This window comes from Chenopodium album, chromosome 23, assembly GCF_948465745.1.
Source record: "Chenopodium album chromosome 23, dcCheAlbu1.1, whole genome shotgun sequence".
Classification (NCBI taxonomy): Eukaryota; Viridiplantae; Streptophyta; class Magnoliopsida; order Caryophyllales; family Amaranthaceae; genus Chenopodium; species Chenopodium album.
This window is the reverse complement of record NC_137856.1, coordinates 573,481-596,068: the sequence shown is the minus strand read 5'-3', so window position 1 is coordinate 596,068 and position 22,588 is coordinate 573,481. Positions and strand designations below refer to the sequence as shown.

The window sequence follows — 22,588 nt, the reverse complement described above, 5'->3', positions numbered from 1 at the left end:
CCAATACTTCTCCCTTTTTTTGGCTTAGCTTGGTGATCATCCACTTGTCATTAATCTAGCATACAATAACATCTATGGATATGCATCTATTGTATTATTGTACTTGCTTCCAAAAAAAAAAAAAAAAAAATTTATAGTGGCTAATTAAATTTGATCAATACAACATATAAAATGTATAAATCTCATAGAACTAGTTATGGCGCAAAGGAATTAAAACGTCATGGTCTTAAGATAGACATTATATATTATGTCCAAACACTTGTAAGTGTAAGAAATAGAAATGTTGCGGTGCAAATAACTTTAGTCAGTTTGTTCAACACTTGAATGTTTGCATCTTATTCCAGATGTGGTGCATAAGATTCGAGTAATAGGACCAATAGCCCCAAAACATTTGGATTCAAATATGGCTTTTTTTTAGCTTTCAAGCTCACACTATGATGTCTACACTAGTATATTAAGTAACACGTATATGGAGAACTATATTCGTATCACACAATATATCCCAAAAAAAAAGGTAATATTTGGTATTTGACGAAAAAAGTCACCTTATTTATATAATTCACAAGCGACTTAGAAGTAGAGTATTATCATTGTTATTATGAATATAAAGATGACATTGATCGGTATGGCCCAGGCGGCCATGACACGACATGTTACTATATATATACCAATCTTTTTTAGAAAAATTTCAACAAAATATGATAGAATATGTAAATTTCAACTTAGGCATTCATGCTACCAAGATCACAGTGATTAATTGCATATGTTTTCTGGAAAGTAAAATTGCTGATAAAATTTGGTAGGGCATGGGTCAGAGTTACATTCAGAGAACTTCAACTGCCTGATTTGTTTATACTTTATAGTGTTCAGTGTAAAGGATAAGACTCCATAAACCTCTGGTCCTCTAAAGGGGACAACTCTATTATTTTCATTTATTTTGTTTTTGGTAAGTTATCAAATTTACCAAAGAGCTCACAAATCTACTAATTCCCATTTGATAACAGTCATCATCATGAGATTCGATCGTTAAAAAAAGCAAAATCTTGAATGAGACTGTTGTAAATAATTATGTAAAATTAAAATTACGGTACATAAGTATGCTATACTTACTCGCCTTATGATAACTTAGACATATTCTCTTTTAATAATTAAGTGTGAGAATGTCTCACTCAAAATTTGCTAAAATCGTCACTTTTTCATGTATTTTATATTGATTTTTCATCATAGAATGCCATTTTTCCATTTTATGGCAAACAATTAACACCTCCCATCCACCTCCACATAAAAAAATCAAAACATTATCCTTAAGTTGGGACCAAAATTACATCCATCCACCCAAGAAGCTGAAAACAACATATGATGTATTTTTTATAAATGCTCTCAAAAAAATAAAAATGAAGATAAATATATGAACCTCGCAAGTTCACCACTCTATTTTCCTTCCCTTTCAATTCAAATGAAATGGACCTCAATAATCTTCTCCAGTGTTCCTTTGGCGCATCGCTAGAGCTGTCACTCATCTTAAAGCTTTCAACTCTCAAGCCATTAGCAATTTTATAGTTAATCATCGTACTTAAATCAGTTGTTCGCTTGTGTCTTGCACAAGATTCAATTCAACTGGCTGAACAATGAAGTTTTCGGAGCCATAAGCTTCAATGCATTATTTTTCCTCTGTTCTTTAGTACTTGCATTGTATATGTCAATAAAGAAACTAAAAATAGTGTAAGAAAGTATAATAACATCAAAATTCGAGAGCAAATTCGAGCAAGAAGCATAGATGTATATATGCAATATGTTTCTTGATTACACAGTTAACACCTATGGAAGATATAATTAAGGAGACAAGCCCGCATCATTGCTTGAACTTATAAGCACAATCAAAGCAATCAGCAAAGGGCTAATTCTTCCTATTCCTAGTAAAGCCACAAAAGTGGTTAAGAAAAACTCCTGAACAAAAGAACAGATATATACATGGCGAGGCTTATCAATAAACTCGTGATTAGGAAGGTGATTCACTCCTTTGACGGCGCATTCTAGCACCCCATGAGTTTTTCTTAGCATCTTTGTACATGCTTCTCTTCTTCAATTCTGATAGTTGGCTCTGCCAACGACCTCTCCAATCACTTGTGTCCTTCATTTCCTGATGAGTGACGACAAACAAAAGTCAGATATTAAGAGAAAATTTGATCCAATAAAACATTTTAGCTTCATCAAAGCAATAGAATGTACAAACAGGACAAGCAACAATTAGGCTGGTGGTGGGGTTTTATTCAAAGATCTGGATAGAGGAAACATTACATGAGTAGGTGATCATGTTTATCCTTCCCTTCAAGAGGATAGCACATAATTAAACTACAACGCATTAACAACAAATGGATCAGCTAGCTTCTGTTAAGGGATAACTACATCTGATTGGTTGTTTCGAGATTAAGATGAATAATATTCAACCTTGGCCAACTGATAATATACTCAATTGAACATTATAGGTCTAATTGAACTTTTGTGGTCAAAACATTGTTTACTTTTCATTACTATAATCGACAGGTTATAAGCTATATTACAGTAAAATTTACCAACAGTCATATGAAATTATAGAGTACCATTTAAAATTTATCTAAAAATGATTTTTTATTTATTTATTTTTTTTTTTCAATACATATTTCAACAAAGTAAAAAATTTAAAGGTAGCAAGTGGCTTGTTAGTTTATAAATGAGGAATTATTAGGTTTAACAAACCTATGAAGGAGTAACATTTTTCGTTTTACCTTTTTTCAGTCCATCAAATGGGACGGCATCTTAAATAATACTTCGTATTTAATATATACTCTGTAGTCAGCAAGGATTCTAACAAAAATCCGTCACCTAACAAAATCAATTATGGCATTCCCTAGTCGATAAGTGTCTAAATTTGTCAACCCAAAGCAGCATTAAGAAGGGGGCGGGGGGGACTTCAGACTTGTGATGATACTACACTTTATGTCCTCACTTATTCATCCTGCAATACACCTAAGGAAAAGAGTACCTTACATGAACATGTGCCTAATATGCTGCAAGATAACAGTGAAGTTATATCATCTTCTAGGGAAGTTTATGGATGACAAGGGGAAGGAAAACAACATTAATCTCTCAAGGTAAATTGAATATGATGAACAAAAACTGGGAGTCTTAATCAAAACCGAGATATACTGTTAAGCTTTAGAACAAGAATAACATAAAATGCAAGAGCAAATAACAGACTTGAATTGATCATCTCCACTACAAAGTCAGCAGAGAAAATCCAAGCAGTTAGCTTAAATTGATTTAAATTAAACAAATTTAGAGGTGATTTCAACCAAATTTACCACAACACGACCGCATTAGTGTCAAGTAATTGATAGCAATTTCTACACATCCGAATTGAGTTAAGGTTAGGCAACATGGACAAAGTTAGCTCTTTTTAATTGCTAAATCTATAATAACCTTATCAATCCACATGACACGTTACGTATAAGTACAATCAACCTATAATTATATCTATCAATGAAGTTGTTTCAAAAAATAAATTTATCAATGAACACCAATATTAGCAATAAGAAATTAAGAATATAAGATAAAACAGGAAACATTAGTAATTCATACCAAATTGCTCTCAATAATAAGTACCAGAGTATAAATTTTAAGCATCAATTAACCAAACTAGTCATAAAATTAGCTCAATAACAAGAACAAAACTAAATGAACCCTAGTTTTCAAACACAAAATTGATAAATTAAGGATCAAACTTTCCCCAAAATTCAAACACCCAGATCAGAAACAAAGATACCCAACTCAAATTTTCACAAACCCAATTACCAAAATCAAAATTCAACAACACCCAGATCAAATTTAATGGCATAATTTCTAAATATAAAAAATATACCTCATCATCAAACTGATTCATCTTCTTCCGAGCAGAAAACGCAAGATGAAGTCCGCGCGCCATATCTCGATCATACATAGCTCTCATTCGAGCATCAGACAAAGTTTCATACGCTTCTTGAACACGAATAAATCGGTCAGTATACTCCTGCACTAAATCTGGGGGTGATACATCAGGGTGATATTTCCGCGCGAGTTGCTTGTAAGCCTGCTTAATTTCAGACAAATCGACGGTTGTTGGGATGTCAAGAAGCTCGTAGAAGGTCATTTCTGAGATGGGTTTTGTGATTCCGCCATTGTTGAGGGTAGCTCGAGCTTTGAGGGTTGAAAATGGCGGTGTTGTTTGGAAGGAAATGCGATTTGAAGGGAGGTAAGAGGAAGAAGATGGGATTGATGAAGTGGGGTTTGATGGAAATGGAAAAGTTGAGTTTTTTGAGATCAAATTATCGTAGTTTATTTGCATTTTTCTCTGGTTTTTGGTTTTGGATTTTTTGTATCAAAATGTTGGGCAAATTTGGAGGTTTGAGAAAGAGGAGAAGAAGTATAAATTGAGGTGCTGGGAAGGTTGAAAAAGGCCCAAGATTTTGCGTGCAATTTGGAAAATGACCATAGTGATTAGTGGCTTTGTAATTTATAATATTTGTTTTCCGTTTTCGATAACTTTAAGGTAAGATAAGGTTGTGCGTTAGCGTGTTGGTAAAGTATTAGTAAGAATTATGATTTACTAAATTATGAGTTTATGTAAAAAGGAAGTGAATTGTAGAGTGTTTGAGATTGCAAATTATTTTCTTTAATTCACTCTTCTAATTGAACTTATTGAACTCTTGCAAAAAGATGAATTCTGAAGTTGTTGAATCAATATATTCTTAAATCTTAAGTACAAATTTTAATTATGGATACTTGACTACTTAAGCAATTAGAGAATATCTTTTAAGAACTAGTGGCCGGATAATTTATTCCACATTAATTTAACATTTTCCATTTGTTTAGAGGAATTATTCGGGTAGCACGTAGATAAGTTCAAGGATCTCGTCAAAAAAAAAAGAACAATTATTAACAAATTATCTAACTATCATCATGGGATCTTATTAGGCACTAAGGTTATCTAATTAATTTCAAAGTACCTTAGTTTTTGGTTTATGCTATACAACATATATAATTTCTATAAATGATAAATGATATTGTAACAAACTTCATTTATTGATCAATTCCCTTTACCTTAATAGATGTAGTTTAAAAGAGTAATTCACTTAATCAATGTGCAACCCAACATTTTAGGTAAAGAGTAATTCACAAAATCAATGTGCAGGCCAACATTTTAGGTAAAGAGTAATTCACAAAATCAATGTGCAAACCAACATTTAAAGTAAAGAGTAATTCACAAAATCAATGTGCCAGCTAACATTTTAAGTATCACATCTTACACACTGGTATGTGAGGTTTACATGCTAATTATAAAGTTTACAAAAGATAATTTCACACGACAACATTACAATAAATCCTAAAAGTGAAACTGTCCGTAACAGATTTCATTAATAGTCCAATCCCCTATTATCTTATGAAATTAGATTAGAAGAGTAATCTATGTGCAATCCAACATTGTAAGTATCACATCTTACACACCAGTATGTGAGGTCTACACGCTAGTTATAAAGGCTACAAAAGTTAATTTCACACGACAACATTACGTTAAATCCTACAAGTGAAACTGTTTGTAACAAACTTCATTCATAGTGCATTTCTCTTTTGTCTTAATGAAAGTAGAAAAGAAGAGTAAATCTATGTGCAATCCAATGTTTAAGTATCACATCTTACACGCCACTATCCGAGGATTACACGCTAGCTATAAAGTAAAGTTTACAAAAGTTAATTTCACACTGCAACGCAACATAAATCACTACACGACTTATGTCACGCTTACACGCTAGTATTCAAGATGAACACGCTAGTTAAAAGTAAATTCAACATGACAACACAATATAAATCCGACACGATTCGAGTCAAGGAAAGCTGAAAATGGAAAGTGTATGAGGTAGAATAATTTTGTACATTGGGCCGTTGTGGGTGGAACTTGGGAGGAAGCCTTAAACCCTTAGGAAAACTTTTGTATACACCTGGTTTTCAATAATTTATTATACATCGGGTACACTTTTGTCAAATTTAGTGTCACTTTTGTCAAATTTATCAATGAATTATAAATAACTCATATATATTAGGGTAACTTTTATGCGTTTTAGTGTAACTTTTGCGTATTTTATTGTCACTTTATTTACTAAACATCTGTTTTATTTAAAAGTTTGTGAAGTCCTTAATCCCCTGATCACGTGATAGGCAGCTGACATATGGATAAAGCGATAACACCCAAATTCGAACACCAAAAACCCTTTCTTGCAAAACCCCATTGAAATTGTGAATGTTACAGTACCAAAATCACCATAATAGTTTGGATAATCTTTCTCCTCCAAATTCAATCTAATTTGAGCATTGGGTATTTGAAATTATCATTAAAAACCCAGAAAAAAATGGCAACAATTTCTTCAATCCTCCCATGTCATGGCCTACTTCAACACTCTTCATCTTCATCTTCTTCAAAACCCAAGTTTTCAGCACAAAATTTGGTTCAATTTCCCTCTTTTAATCATGGGTTTGGTCTAAAATTCAAGTCCAGAATCGCTACAAATCCGCCATTGTTGAAGGTTCGAGCTGTTGTAGCTGAAGAAACTTCATCTTCATCTTCTGCATCATCTTCTTCAGATGGGGAAGAAGCTCGTAGATTATACATTGGTAACATTCCCAGAAATCTCAATAATGATGAACTTCGTAACATTGTTGAAGAGCATGGTGCCGTTGAGATAGCCGAGGTTTCTAATTTCTTCAAAGCTTTCTATTTTACTTGAATTTATTTATCAGGGATTTATTTACATTTTAGTTGTTTATGTTTGATGTGAGTAACATTTACAAATTATTTATTTGCAATTTTGGTCTTTTGCTTTGATGGGTGTCTGTTTAGTTGAAATAATTATTTGTACTGTGTCAAATTGTCAAAAGTTTATGATTCTTGTAGAGTAAGAATTGGTGTATTTATACCTTGAATACTGAGCATATGTTTATTTAACAAAATGGATTTCGCCGGCCTCACTGGTGCTACTACTCCTACTAGTGTATGTATGCCTTGTATTAAGCAATGTCGATCACTTGAAGAAGTGGAGCAATTGCAGTGCCTCTTATTTTGGTGGTTAAGGATTGTAATTATCGTTGTTACGAGGTATGGAGTATAATTTGACAATGTTGTTATATGGAGATCATACTAGATATTGGTTGTTATTAAAGGCTTGGTTTTTGACTAAAACTATGATGTAAATATGTGGGGTGGGGTGGGGGGGGGGGGGGGGGGGGGGGTGGGAATGAGCAGGCTGCCAGTTAACTGTATTAAGGTGTTGATCAAGCTTGGATTTAAGGTGAAAACTTTACAATGGATGATTGAGGATAATGAGATTAGTGAGGCTTTGTTGCTGTGTGATTTGTTCCTCTTTCTATATATGTTTGTCAGTGTTTGGGAAGTCATCCCCTGAAATTGTATTTCTACCAAAAAAATTCAAATTGTATGATTTAGAGGAGAGGTGAGGTGTTGATTGTGATGGGGGAAAAGCCTATTATCAACCTAAAACTAGATGTATGCATTGCAATTGTATCGATTAGTATCAAGACAATTAAGACATACTTAGGCCCTTTAGAAGCCTCGTCCATAATATGATCTACTGATCTCTTCTTTATATGTAGACAATTAAGACAGGACAAGGGGTAAAAAGAATATTCACTAATTTTGATCCTATTTTGAATTTGTTTTTCAGACTTTTGATTCTCTTACAAGGATTCACATATCAATGCTTATAAGGGAAACCATGTAAAAGAAACAGACCCCATGGTGGTGGCGGCTACAATGCTTGGCTAAAGTCAGATGCAAAGCAGCGACTTGCAGCTGAATAAATCATGATTCACCAATGCCATATGCTAATCTAGAAACTTAAACAAAGATTAAATGTTCTTATATCTATAAATACTGAAGTTCTATTTACAGATACTAAAGTAAATACTGAGCTAAATAGTGAAGAAGCAATTAGTTTTCACCAAGAATCTTACCCCTCTTACTTCTATACGACCTCCGTCAGCTGTATGATGAGGAAATAACAATAGATGGATTCAACTTTGATTTATTTGAATTCAATTCCTTGGAGGATAAATAGGTGGAGAAAATGAGTTTGCAAGAGCATAGAGCTCTAGATAAAAGCCAAAGGAGGGAGGGAGGGAGGGGGGGGGGGGGGTCTTCGCAGAAGACCACAATAGATAGATGTTTTATGTGGCCGACCCATCCCTTTGGGAATAATGCTTTGGTTTTGCTATTGTGAAGGATAGTGAATAGTGGACAGGGTTCGGTTATGCTTTTTTGTGAAATAGGTTTCAATCAACCTTGAAATTGGGTTTATATATGCTGGTGTTTTTACTGCTTGACAGCCGTAACAAAACTTGTAGTACATTACTATGTTTTATCATCTATAGATGAATCCTTAAAGAGGTTAATCTACACTCCTCTTCAATTTTTTTGTGAGGGTTGGAGGCATCTTCTTTTTTTCTAAATGAAATTATGTGATGTCTAAGTGATAAACACCGCAAATGCTTCTTGTTTCGTGCAGGTGATGTATGATAAATATTCTGGAAGAAGCAGAAGGTTTGCTTTTGTGACAATGAAGACTATTGAAGATGCAAATGCAGTGATCGAGAAGTTAAATGACACAGTATGCACTCTTATTGCCCCTAAAATTTTATCCATTATTAATGCCATGGGTCTGTGTACGATTATAGCATCGGATTTTGACCAATATTTCTCCATCTTTTGCCCTTTCTGATTCAGGAAATTGGTGGGCGTAAAATAAAAGTTAATATTACCGAGAAACCTTTGCAAGGTATGGACAGGGCAGTGACCCAGGCAGAGGATTCACAATTTGTTGAGAGTCCCTATAAAGTTTATGTCGGTAATCTTGCAAAGACAGTAACTAATGAGTTGCTGAAGGATTTCTTCTCAGAGAAAGGGAATGTTCTCGGTGCAAAGGTTCAACGGACCCCAGGGACCTCCAAGTCTAGTGGTTTTGGGTTTGTTAGTTTCTCATCAGAAGAGGAAGTAGAAGCTGCAATTGAAGCTCTCAACAATGCTGTAAGCTGATTTAGCATATGACTTGATATCTGCCATTTAGCTTTCTCAATGCACCATAATTAGATGATCTGGACATTAGCTGTTATTTTCTTTTCAACATTGTAGTCATTTTATTTTCAAGTCTCCTGATGCAGAATTTTTCATTGCAGGTTTTGGAAGGGCAAAAGATACGCGTGAACAAAGCTTAGGTCAGGAGAGGGGCTTAAGCTAGGATGGGAAGTTCTAAGTTTTGTATGTGCCATTAAGCTCTTTTACTTGATTTAACTTCATAACAAAGTTAATCAGAAGATTTGAAGAGTTTGTTCTTGACTGCTCGAGTCTGTAAGCTGAGGCTTTGTTGGTGCACTGGCTAAGTGGCCAGTTGGTCACCCCAAATAGCTTAGTAGGCATAGTTAGTTTTCAGATGTGACTATTTTTTCTCACAACTTTTATTGTTGTCATCATCTTCATCCGCAGCATAATATATTTGTTGTTTATATTTGCTTAATTGGGATTCCCTACTTCCATTATGCATGCATAATCATGCCATACAATTTAGCGTATCATGTCAACCAATTGCTGGAATTGTTATAAAATGGCTCTTTGTTCTTCAGACATGCCACCATTGTTGATTGTAATTCAACCATGGTATGCTGATTGCTGATGTTCGTTGTCCATGTGGTCATGCCCATGCCCAATTAAGGCATGCCAAGGCCTATGCATGGGCAGTGCTGCCCAGGACAAGGTACGCCTCAACCTAGCTTAGGGCATGGGCACAAGGACAAGACACTTAGACACGTTAGGCTTTTAAAAAACCTATTTTGGCAATTGAGGATAGACTCTTGGCTTGCTTTAAGGCCAAGACAACGGAATACCCAATTAAGGCAAGGCAACACAATGTTTAGACAACACAAGGCCTTAGACAAGGTATCTTAAGACTTGATGGTGAGGGGTGGGTTAAGGCATTACCGCATTAATGAGATGGTTTCAAGCACCGAGTAGGCATACTAGTTCTCTTTGGGAACCTAGGAAGCACCTCAATGTGTAACCATGGCGTGTTCAGAAATGTTCTATAGAAACTAAATTTGAAGGCTATAATACATTAAATCAGACAATTTTGGAGATTATGAGATCCGTTGTTGAAAATTGATGGTAGGGGGTGCACCCTTGGGGGATATAATATGTCTTGAAGCATTCACATAATCACATCTACTAGTTGATCATATGAAGGCCCATTGTGGCAAAGTTAATGTAAGGGGGCATGTACGTAAACGACTAACAACTAAACTCCATTGGTTAGAGCCGTTAGACTCTGTTACTTACAACTAAACTCTACCATGTGAAATCATATTGACCGAATACATACTATAAGAAGATCTGAAGATGCATTATGTACTTTGCTAAAAAAAAAAACCCAACAACTAAATTAAAAACACTGTTAATTAAAGGCTCATTTTAATTCCTAACCATTACAGAGTTACTGTAATATGTCCCAAAATCACTGAACTTTTATTAAACAACTCACTGAGCCTCATGGCTTAGATTTGGTACTAATTGGGCTGTGGGAGTAGCCAAGTGACCCAAATCATATGCACTCCCACGAGCACCTCATGGCCTAGATTTGGTGTTAATCCAAGCAAGTGGAGGTGTGTAGGGGAGAAGAAAGGCAGGTTAAGCAATGTCCACAATTTCGCATCGCCTACCAAAGACTACCAAAGACTTGACAATTCGATCATAAAATTCATAACAAGAGGGTCGAAAAGAGGCTCCGGCTCCCTGTCCATGCTCATGATCATATAGAGTAATTGTCACAAAGCCTAGTTCATGTCACGATCATTGTTTTGAAAATACTACACAAGTACATAGAACGACACAAGGAAATGACTAATCAATGACCCAAGCAACATTATTCCATTGACATGATACTTTGAAAAAAAAGGACAGCCAGAACAAGTCTCCTGCCTCTACTGAGATTACAAATCTGTCTTAGCCAGGGAGCCAGTTCATTTGACGTCCTAGTGGATGTGATAAACAGATTGATCTGCTGAACAAAGAATTATCTGCTGAACAAAGAATTACAGCTTGTTAGAGCACTGAAATTAAGTTGAAATGTAGAGTTTATGTGATTAGCTCAACTTACATCCTTTTGGACCATCATTAATCACAATCCTGAAGCCATCGTCAAGACCTTCCTGCTTTGCAACGAGCTTTGCTGTGTAAAGAAGGCGGCCAAGAATCTTGCAGTGCCTTTCCTCAGCCTATACACAGAGATAAATTATCAGGACAGCCTGTAAATATTGTGCAAGGGGTCAGCCTAGGCCCTTGATCACATATGCTCGAAGGAAGCCCAAGAAGAACTTCTCAGCAGCTTGATGCTGAGTTGGAATTCTGTTATGAGTTTGTTATGGGGTTTAGGGTAATGTGGTAATTTTGGGAAATAAGTTGTTATTCCTCTTAGCTGTAGAAGATGCTAGTAACAGATTATAAATAGCAATTTTGTAATAGAATAGAGTATGCTGAATATTGATTAAGAGTGAGTTTGTTGGAGAGAATCCTTCCTCTCAAAAGAAGGAGAGTTGTATTGCATAATTACACTGATTATCAATACATCATATCAATTTAGCTTCCTACATTTTCTGTGTATTGTGTGTGTGCTCTGTTTTCTGACCTGAATCCTAGCATATTGCAGGAAAAAATCAAATATAAACTGTGTGTTTTCACTCATCCTTGTTCTTATTAGCTAAATCTAAGATGAACGCCCCAAGCTTCTCTTACAATCCTGTAGTATTCTTGAGAAATAATGTGGAATGGGACCAACAAGTACTAATCTTCAAATTAGCTAATCTGAGATGGGATCAAGATTCAAGAACTAATTATGTTCTACAAACTTCTACTTATCAATGCAATAATGTCCAAATTATAACCTCTGCTGGACCATGTTTCATATACAAACAATTACATTTGTATTAAAAGCATATGGTTGTACTACCCATACCTGTTAGCCGACCCCACTTTTGGGATTAAGGCTTTGATTGATTGATTGGTTGTACTACCCGTACATATATCAGTTGTGAAATATTGAGCAACATGGATTAGCGGGATAATTAATTCCCCATCTTAAGTTCACCTGATCCTGCATAGGTTCCACAAGATAAGTGGCACTCTGGAACTCCATATTTCCCCAAAAGCCTTCTATTCTTGAATAATTGTATGTATCTTAGCAGGAGAACATTATAATTGGAACCAAATTGGATTTTTTTTACAGGAGAAAACTCTTTAATGTTTGGAGACACTAATATATGCATATCTCAGTATCTCTTAATAATAACATTCTCTTTCTCAAATTTCTCCTACAATAAATAATCACTCAAGTAAAGAGGTTTAGGCTAGGACTCAATGAAAAATTAAAAATCACGTGTCACTAATGTGCATTTGAAATGTGTTGAGCCCTGTCAACTCAGCTAACTCTAAAGTTCAAAGTGACACTCAACATAGAAGCCAAATTTTACTACTACATATGTTACTATGCACACAGTAATTATACTACCAAGTTCCAACCTTCAATTACAATAAACAAGGAAACATCATATCACATGGCCAGAGTAAAACCAAGAACTCTATAGATGCTGTTGGAAAAGAAAGCATTGATACATTACAAGCACAAGACACATGGATAATATAATAAAACCTAAAAATCTCTTCGCTCCATTGGAACAAAGCAAGCATGTAGCACACAGATAAGGTAGATTCATTGAACAGCAGTATAGTGTGGAATGTGGAAGTAATATGTACCTTGGAGAATCCACTTAAGCCGTCCTTAAACTTGGGAATGATAACAATGTGAACCGGAGCTTGTGGGTTTATGTCCCTAAAAGCAAATTGAAAGTTATAAACAATAAAGAGGGTGAATTGTAGGAAACAATTATAAATATCACACTACCTTGAACATACTTACAGCCAAAGCTAAAGATACAAACTGGAAGAATAAAATATCACACTGATGAAATTGAGATCCTCACTAAACTCAAACAAAATAAATGTTATTAATCGCAATGAAATATGCCATTAACCCATGTGGTACTCAAGGAACCAACTTTGACAAAGCATAAAGATTTAATTGGGACATAAATGCACAGTAGAAAATAATGAGAGAAAGGCACAAGCAATTAGGAAAATGTATCCACATAATTAAATCAAATAACAATATGATGATGGCAGTAAATGGCACTCCAATGAAGGGGCCTAAAAGACATCTTAAGCTTGATATGAGCTTTGCACAATTGCACTTCATGAATTATAATTTAAAAGCATGGTCATTTAAGAAAACCAACAAGAATAATGTCAAAATTTCAACAAACAATGCTAATAAACACAAATATAAACAATGAACAAGATAAATGACAAGGCCACATTCGTCGATTCATTACAAACATTTCTCAAGAATCTCAACTCATAATATCAGTACCTGTTCGTCCTCAAACACGATATTGGCAGAAATTTCCTTGCTGATAATCTTGTCAAATCTGCATCACCAAACAAATATCATAACTTTTAAACTCAACCAACACAAAGATCCAAAAATGCAAATATGAACTCATGTAAATATTCATATTTCTAAGGCTACGGAAACACAATAGCATTCTTTTCTTGCAAACATTCGTGCAATTCAGCCCAACTTGGAAAAGATGTTAATTTATCAGCAATCATTGAAATAAATGACATAATTCTTGCAACAACCAGCTAAAAGTATTCTTATTTATTGTCAATTTGTCATTACTAGTTCTGTACATAGCAGAAGTTTTGCACAATGATCAAAAGCAATAACAATCAAAACACAAATACCCCTATTCACACAGAAAAACCCTAATCCTAACAAACTTGATCAATCTTTCAAGTCACCCCAAATCAATTCATAAATTCACCAAAACATGGGACAAAATTAGCGTTCGGCGTTAACAGAACCCAAATAAAACTACATTAAAAAATGAGAACATGAATTGAAAATTTAAAGGGGAAGAACTTACATGGTGGGGGAATCGAGGGGAGTAGAGAAAGAGACTTAGTCTTGCAGGAAACCATTTAACAGGAAGAATTTAACAAACAATGGAAGCTGATCTATGTTTGAAATGCTTTAGCAGAATGTAATTATATGCAGTAGTGATTCAGTATCGTGTTCAGTTTGCTACCTAAGAAACAGCAGCTAGAGAAGGTTTACGAGGTTTTAACCGTGTATCCATGAGCCAATCTCAGTTCTAGAATATGTTTGCTGAATTGCATATTACAAAGTAATTTTGTACCTAATTAACATAAAACTAACAAAAACAGAGAAAAGAGCATATAATTTGGTGCAAATAGAAGATTTATGGCACATAACTGATCAACAATGATAATTTAAAGGCCTTGTACATTTATTCCACTTTGGTAACACAGACAGACCAAATTTAACCAAACACCAAATTCACTGGAGTTCAGAGATGCTTTTACACCTAAAGTTCTAAGTCAATTAGGGCATACCTTTTGAAGCATCTTCTAGTTTAACGTCCAATTGTTGCACCATCTTCTTCCATCCACTGATAGATTCTAGACATCGGTTACAGAGCACAGGTCTGAAACAGTTTCTAGCAGGCAGCCAGGCACTTCAATTGAGAATCCGGACTTCACTATTTAGTACCTTCTCTTCTTTGCAACACGAGATGAAGCACCTCTGCTACTGGCCTCAATCAAATTAGAGTTCTGCCACATCCAAGAATCTTACAGCAAAGTCAATCTTATAATCAACAACACAGCATGAACGTTGAGTATTTCATATTAAGCCTTAGCTGTAGACTCTTCAAGCGGGCAAGCCAATGTCACAAAGCCATTTTGGATCATGAACTGAAATACAAGAGCTCCAGAACACTCCACAGCTAAAGTCAATTAGGGCATACCTTCTCAAGCAATTCCTCATGCTCAGTTCCAATATTTGTTCCATCCTCTCACACATTTCAAGGACTATTTTCCTGCAGCTGCATAGATCTGAAGCAACCCCAAGTAGGCAGTTGAAAGGAGAAATTGATCTTTCTTAATCAAATGGAAAAATTGTGCAGCATTGTTAACATCCTTCTGTTCAATAAAATACTCAATAAAAGGATCAAAACTCCCAGCAAGTGGCTTCCATTGGTTAGCCATTGCCTTTTCAAAATGCCTCAAAGCAGAATCGATCTGGCGTTTCCCCAGGAAATAATCCATGAAAAGGGCATGGGTCCCATACTTTATTTCCAGATCTATCTGTAACATCCTTCAGCAATAGTTCAGCCTCCTCGAGCATATCACGCCTCAAATAAGCACCTATAAGCTGTAACAATAGTTGGGAGCCTGAGATCATAACTCCTATACTTGGAGTTTCAATCTTGGAAGTACTTTTTCAGAAGCTCAATATTGTCTAGCTTTGATAGAATGTGATGCATAGTAAAGTAGCTTAAGTAGTTACAAGCTGTAAATTTTGACTTCATCTTATCCCATGCCCGAATGACAAACTCTAAATCACCAACACCAGCATACAGGCTAATCAAATGATGGTATCCAAATCCAATACGATCAGGATAGTTTGAATCACCCAAAATTTCCTCCACCTTTTTCAAGGATGGAACAGCTTTCTGATACTGACCAGCTTTGACATATGCTGAGGCAAAGGTGCATTATAGTATCCACTCATCTAGTCATCTGTAATATTTTACAGTCTTTGAGCCTCATCCATTACTCATTCTACACCCTCGAGATCATTTAAACATGCTATTCATCCATGTTTCGTAGGAGATAAGACTTAAAGGGATGTTTATCCGCTTCATTTCCTCTACAAGAGGAGGCACTTTCTCTGGCTCATCTACTTTCATAAAGAGATTTATAAGATTGCTCAATGCCAAATCATTGGTATACTTCATCTCATCCATCTCGTCAAAAAGAGCCAATGCTTTCAGTCATCTTTCCAGTACAGTAACAATTCAAAAGAGCTCCATATATGAAGCCTTTTTTCACTTCAGGAGGAAGACTATCAAAGTACTTCTCTGCTTCGCAAATACCCTTAACTTCACAAAGTATATTCAAATGCAACGCATACTCAGAATGCTCAAATTTGTCCTTCTCCATCCATTCAAGGATCTGTATGAAGCAAGATCACAAGATTCAATTCCACGTCACAAGTGATAAAACTCTTCTCCAGCTATCACTATCATAGTAACATATCAAGCACACATACATTCATACAAGCCATCGAATAGAAAACATAAATATAATGCTTTTGAATACTATTGCCATACTCTAGTAAGCCACATTAGAATACACAAAATAAGTCCTTTTTCACCCATCTGGTAACGGAATACGGAGTATGCAACACTACATACCCATTCTTTTTTTTCTTTTTTTGAAGAAAAACACTACATACCAATTCTGAATAATGGTAATTACTCTAAATAATAATAACAATCAAAATTATGAATAATAATCAAAATCTTACCCCAGTCGTCCTCCATGATTGTATGCAAAGTCACCATATATATATATATATATATATATATATATATATATATGCACCTTCTGACAGCAAACTCACAAGAGAGCCCATAGCGAATCCTTCAAGCAACATAATGAAACCACTATTATAAGAAAAGTACTCAAGGGAACACAAATAAAATAAAAACTCCTCAAGTTGTCATCATAAAGACGCAAATTATCCACATTAATTTATTAATTCTGGGCAGGATTATCCAGGATTGAAGAGAACAGATTGTAGGAATTAGCAGAATTGGTCAAATTAAGGTTTAAAATAGATCAACAATGGTAGTTCAAACTTCAAATGACACTGAAACAGAAGACATATTGCTTCCCTGTGAATTATGAAATGATGCATGTTGGCACTCTGCTAACTGAAATTTCCTAAAGTGATTAAGGTAAAATTTCCGGATACTGTTTGAGAAGGTAACTGTTTGAGATTAGATTGAACGGTGGGAAAAATCTCATGAAGATTCGAAATTCCAAGAGCTTCCATAACCAGGTTGTGATTGCGATTTGAAGAATGGCTCCATTATTTTCTCTGTCTAACTCCAATTTTTCTCTCTCTTTGCTTATTTCTTTAGTTGGAAATCAAATCCCTGGAATGAAAAGAAAGATGTGTTAGAGAGCAGCACAAAACAGAAATCAAATTACAGAAAAGTATAAATTAAGATTTTACCGAATGGAGCAAATAATTGAAAACCTCCAACCACCACTGCTGCCACTGATCTGAACCAGGTTACGGAGGCAAAGAGAGCAAATGAACAAATTAAAATCCCAAAAATTATTAGTAATTAAACTAAGAAAATATGATTGAAATAAAAAAAGCAATTTAAGAGCACTACTCACGATAATAATGAGTACTTTAGTTGGCTCGCAATAAACACGGCAACCTCAAAATCTCAAAGACAGAGACCCCAACTTCACCATTTAAAGCTCGACTTCATCGACGCTGCTTTGTTGGTTCGATCACCAGAATTTCACCTAAATGTCAAACCCACAATAATTCTCCCAACAATTCATCAAATAATTGTCTAATAAATTGTTGAAATAAAACCAGTTTTCCCAACTTCACTAAATAACAATTAAGCAAAAACAACTGTTCCTCACCACAAATTTAGGAGAAATTACATAACTCAAACACCTTCAAAAAGGGATTGCAGCACAAAAAGAGAAAAGAAAAGATAATACAACACTACCCACAAGAATACTGAATTCTTCAAGGAGAGAAGAAAGAATTTAAGGTAAATAGAATGAGCTTAAAAAATGAGATACTTGATAGATTATAAATATTTATTGGAAAGAAAGATAACAAGATGCATTTAATATGAGAAAAGGCTGGAGTTTATAGTTTCGCTGCCTAATAGAAAGGTTCTCACAGGACCATGATCAAACAAATCATCCATGTTTAAGTGATATTGTATCTCAATATGGTGAACCATCTCATTGTGCAAGCCATTGTATGATGGAAAACCCTCGGGCCCAAACGAGTCTAGAAGATCTTCAGCAAATAACGTAATGATACGGCCATCTTTACCAAATGCTGCAAGAATACCCTTATTTGTACCAGCCTTGAGTATCCTTTCTTTCACAAAAACTGTGTGTTGGGGGTCAAAGGGGCAAACCAACCATGGCATTGGCATTGGAATTGGCATTGGCTTTGGACTACCAAAAGATGTACTAAATTTGCCAACAAAGTGAATGAAAACCACTTCAAAATCAGCAACCCTTGCTGTTTTATTCCGATTGTACCACTCAAGCAATGTATAATAAGTGTCTGACGGCGTTTCCACTAGGTCAATGTAAAGAAGGACATTCTTTCCCCGGAGTTCACCTATAGGCACTTGATCAATATTATTGCCAATATCATTATCATTAGTCACATTCATGCGAAGAACATAATCCCGTGACCCATAAACCAGCAAAGACTCTAAGGTGACTGCCCTTATTGCTTCCAATTCACGATGGACAAGGAAATGCCTGGTGAAGGGATATCCATTGATACCCAACCGGTTAATAACATATTTTCCCAAGCGATCCGCAATATTCATTTTGGGGTCCAGAATGACCAGTTGATCCTCTTCGGTATCGCAATCGTAATCGCCAACTTCCAAGAGCCTGCGGCTTACAAAGTCGTTGAAAGGTGAAATCCACCAATGAGGATTAGCAAATATGTCGAGCTCATGTAAGACATGATTGATAGCCTCCTGGAACAATAGTGGATCCACACACTCTCCGTAGGGTAAGTAGACAAGAATGATATGGAATTCCTGGCCTCGGGCCTTACATTCTTGAGAAACCAAGTTGAGTGTCCGAATCAAGGTGCCATCACAGCACAAGTACAAACCCACAAGCTTATCTTTGAATACAGAAACTGAGACCTTATTCTCATCATCTATACTAATACTACCCACAGTACTTGCAGAATTATTACTGTTATTTATCTTGTAAACGAATTCAGTGTCTAAATTTGAATGGAGTTTGGTGTGAATTTCCCACCAAGTAAACTTAAGTTCAAAAGCACAAAGGGGGGCAAAAGATTGGGTAATATATTCCACAGTAGTGTGCTCAAAAACCGTTTGATGGTGGTCTACAAGGAGACCCATTGGGGAATAACCAAGGCCAAGGGACTTGCATACTTTGTCACGACGCAGCGTGTCAGAAAAAGGGATTGCAAGCCAGGACGACGGAAAACCTGAAAAGAAGTGGTCGAAAGCGTCCTCATCATTAGCCCAGTGTCGTCTCATTTTAGCCACGACGACCACCTCCAAATTGGGTAGGTTGGAAAATGCAGTGATCATCCCTCGAATTTCATTGCAAGTATATGATAGCCAAACTTGAGGCACAAAAAAGCAACAAACCAAGATGTCCTTTCCTCTAAGACTCTCAACTTCAACTTTATTGCCATCATTTCGAAGCAAGTAACCATTGTTCTCTTCATTAGTGGTGGTGGACAGGAACGACATAACATCAAAGGCCTCACCTTTCTTAAATTTAGGGCAACGATTGAACATTACATCTTCCTCATCAGCACTAAATAATTGATCACGCAGTTTAGAACCATTCTGATGATACCACGTGTAGCCGTCTTTAAGAACATTATCACCACGGACCCAACACGGACCCTTATATCCTGGCAGGGTTTCATATAGTGTAGGGAGTGGAGAAGGAAATAATATTCGGTGTTTCGGGCGGTAATCTTGAAAGTGAATTATAGATTCTACAGTCCTAGAAACCCAACTCGAAGGAACATCCGGGAAGCAAAACTTCTTCCCGATCTTAAACAACCTAGACATTCTCCGATTCAATTCAGATTCAAATTCAAATTCAATGAAATCAACAGCACAGAATCAAAGTATACAACTATACGTATAATTAACTAATAAGGAGTAATTCAGAATTTCTTTTATCAAAATCTAACCTTTCCCTTCCACCGAACTATGCTTGTGAATTGGTGATAGGGTTTTCATAAAGTTTTGGGCTGAGAGAATTCCCCAATATTTGGGCTTATGCAAATAAGCTTCTTTTAAGATGAAACAAATTGAACTCAACTGGAAATAAACTTGCATCACCCTTTCTTTCAGCAGTCAGCACCATCATCGACTCATCACTTCCTGCCCCACCATTAAGGACCAAATCCTTCCTCTTTTCATTGATTGTGAGCTCAATTTAAGAAAGACCCACAAAAAAAGATCTGGGTCTTTTACCAAGGTTATAAATTTGGCAAGATCTGAGTTTTTTTTGGTTCAGAAACAAGCCTTTACTCCAACATTGAGTCTTTTTCATGGAGGGTTGCTTCTTTTCAAGCTTATTTTGTGAGATGGTTCTTTGGTGCTTGTGTGTAGTGTAGTTGGTTGTCTTCGTTTTTGTTTGTATTTCGTTATTTTGTGAGATGGTTAAATAGTTGGTAGTAGTAACTCATATATTGGCTTTGACCGTTTGATTAATGATTTAGATAGTGATCTTAGGGCATGTTCTGATTTACTGAAAATAATTGAACTGAATTGATTGGAGTTGAACTAAACTGAACTAAACTGATTGGAGCTGAACTGAACTGGAATGTATTGAATAGAGCTGAAATGAAATGTTTATGAGAGAAGAAAATTAGGAACTGAACTAAACTGAACTGAAATTAAGCAGAAGAGAACAGGCCCTAGTCATCTTATGATCTAAGATTTGTTTGGTTCATTAGCAAATATTGAATGCTTAACATCCAACAATGAACAATTAAAATTATTTGTGTTACTATTTAAATAAAATAATGTTTAAAAAATTAGGAAATGATGAATAGTGTCATGATCAAATGTGAATGGTTTGATTTTCCAAACCGTTTGTAAATTAAACATGTATTTTAATTTTTAGTAAAAGATAAATTGGGATGGGGTAGGTGAATAGTAACATAAATAATTATTTTTGTGGTTCATTGTTTAAGAGTAGAATGTTGGAAATTATTTGTAGGAAAGAGGAGGATGTTGGAAATTATTTGTTTGGTTGATATATATGTAATACCTGAATATTTTAAGATTTTATCAGATATGTTTTATGGCAAAAATAAGATGTTTTAAATTATTTTATGAATTCTTATACTCTATTTTTGTTATCCTTTATAAATTATCTTAAACCCTATATATATACATAAATTGCAGCCGTATAATATCAAATTTGCTTCTCTCTTAGTTTTGCTTTTGCGTATAAACCAAAATAAGGGATGACTAATTCTTCATCAATTATTTCCCACCTTAGCTTTTTCCAACATGAATTTTGCAATTCAAGCAAAGTCAACAAAACTTTATTATTTTGTTCGTGAGTATTGTAAAATTGGAGTAAACATTCTCAGATCACTTGATTCTTCCGTAATTACGTTACAAGGTAATCACACTACATCAATCTTTTGATAATATAATTTGATTGTATCGTTTATTATGCGTAATCACACTAAATTTTGGAGATGTTTGTATTATATTTCGTATTATTATTATGTGTGATATGATTTATTATTTGTACTCTTTGTATATATGATTAATTATTATGATATTGTATGATTTGATTTGATTTGATTTGAATATCGTAATATTTTTGTTGTATATAATTGATTGTACAATTATTTCTAGTGGTTTTCATGTTGTTGCTATAGGGAGTATTGTTTTATTGAGGTTTTAGGGTTATTAATGCATAGTATTATTTTTGGGTTGTGAGATTTGATTATTTTTGGGTGCTAGTATTATTACCCTAAGAGTTGAGATACTTATGAATTGAATTGTCATGTTATTTGGGAATCTGTGCCATTGTTGAGATACTATCTATTAATTTGTGAATGATTATTTGATCAAGTATGAGATCAAAAGGTTGAGAATTATTATTTTGTTCTTGGTTTGAGGCTCGGCGTTATAAACCTTAATCCTTGGCATGTTGGTAAGGAGATAATGATCATGAGTTAAGAATGAGGGACAATCTTTATTTATATTCTTCTATGGTCCCCTACAGTGGGATTTGGCCCGTATGTGGTCTGGTTCAAGGTGTTTTTCTAGTTATTGAGAGTATTCAAGTTTTTATACTTGTTGGTTTGTTATTTTAATTACCCATGTCCAAGGCTATGTAATACCCGAATATTTTATGAGTTTATATAATATATTCTATAAAAAAAAATACTTTATTTTATCTATTAAATAACTTTCCTAATCTCATTATTTTATTTTAGAGTTCGGAAAGTTTTAAAACCCTATATTGTTTAAATAGACTCTTTTATTAACACCTATAAATATTAATATACCCTAATTATTTTAATTGTTTTTAATCTTTTGCCGTTGCTCGTCACTTTTGTTCTTTTTTTTGGTGCTTGCTCATCTCGTCACTTTTGAACATTCAGAGTCTTGATTTTACTATCAAGCAACACCTCAAGCTATAGTGATTATCATCATGATTTATGATTCCACCCAAACTTTTATCATCAAGCCTTTTATTTACTCATCAATTGTT

General features: G+C 34.9%; 4 protein-coding genes and 1 pseudogene across 6 annotated transcripts; 1 reads left to right on the top strand and 4 right to left on the bottom strand.

Moving 5' to 3' along the window:
* Positions 1-1,759: 1,759 nt before the first annotated feature.
* Positions 1,760-4,508, bottom strand: LOC145608686 (chaperone protein dnaJ 20, chloroplastic-like). The gene is made up of 2 exons (XM_081664292.1): positions 3,899-4,508; positions 1,760-2,140 (listed from the first exon to the last, which is right to left on the bottom strand). The coding sequence occupies exons 1-2, from the start codon at positions 4,358-4,360 to the stop codon at positions 2,000-2,002; spliced, it is 603 nt and encodes a 200-aa protein (XP_081520418.1). The 5' UTR covers positions 4,361-4,508; the 3' UTR covers positions 1,760-1,999.
* A 1,781-nt stretch (positions 4,509-6,289) lies between these two features.
* Positions 6,290-9,593, top strand: LOC145608958 (small ribosomal subunit protein cS22). The gene is made up of 4 exons (XM_081664537.1): positions 6,290-6,758; positions 8,589-8,690; positions 8,807-9,106; positions 9,256-9,593. Exons 1-4 carry the CDS (start codon positions 6,420-6,422, stop codon positions 9,292-9,294), a joined length of 780 nt encoding a protein of 259 aa, XP_081520663.1. The 5' UTR covers positions 6,290-6,419; the 3' UTR covers positions 9,295-9,593.
* A 990-nt stretch (positions 9,594-10,583) lies between these two features.
* Positions 10,584-16,547, bottom strand: LOC145606670 (14 kDa zinc-binding protein-like). Of its 2 annotated transcripts, none has more exons than XM_081662481.1 (5): positions 14,600-16,547; positions 13,551-13,608; positions 12,878-12,953; positions 11,226-11,343; positions 10,584-11,148 (listed from the first exon to the last, which is right to left on the bottom strand). In XM_081662481.1, exons 1-5 carry the CDS (start codon positions 14,640-14,642, stop codon positions 11,072-11,074), a joined length of 372 nt encoding a protein of 123 aa, XP_081518607.1. In that variant the 5' UTR covers positions 14,643-16,547; the 3' UTR covers positions 10,584-11,071. The 2 variants fall into 2 exon arrangements, with proteins under 2 accessions (XP_081518607.1, XP_081518608.1); XM_081662482.1 differs by having other exon boundaries at positions 10,584-11,145; positions 14,600-14,738.
* Positions 14,986-20,474, bottom strand: LOC145606668 (putative nucleoredoxin 1). 2 transcript variants are annotated; one of them, XM_081662480.1, is made up of 5 exons: positions 17,462-20,474; positions 17,292-17,341; positions 17,044-17,211; positions 16,578-16,693; positions 14,986-16,222 (listed from the first exon to the last, which is right to left on the bottom strand). In XM_081662480.1, the coding sequence occupies exon 1, from the start codon at positions 19,906-19,908 to the stop codon at positions 17,935-17,937; it is 1,974 nt and encodes a 657-aa protein (XP_081518606.1). In that variant the 5' UTR covers positions 19,909-20,474; the 3' UTR covers positions 14,986-16,222; positions 16,578-16,693; positions 17,044-17,211; positions 17,292-17,341; positions 17,462-17,934. The 2 variants fall into 2 exon arrangements, with proteins under 2 accessions (XP_081518606.1, XP_081518605.1); XM_081662479.1 differs by having other exon boundaries at positions 16,578-17,211.
* On the bottom strand, positions 14,998-16,468 carry LOC145609500 (pentatricopeptide repeat-containing protein At4g01990, mitochondrial-like; annotated as a pseudogene).
* Positions 20,475-22,588: the final 2,114 nt, after the last annotated feature.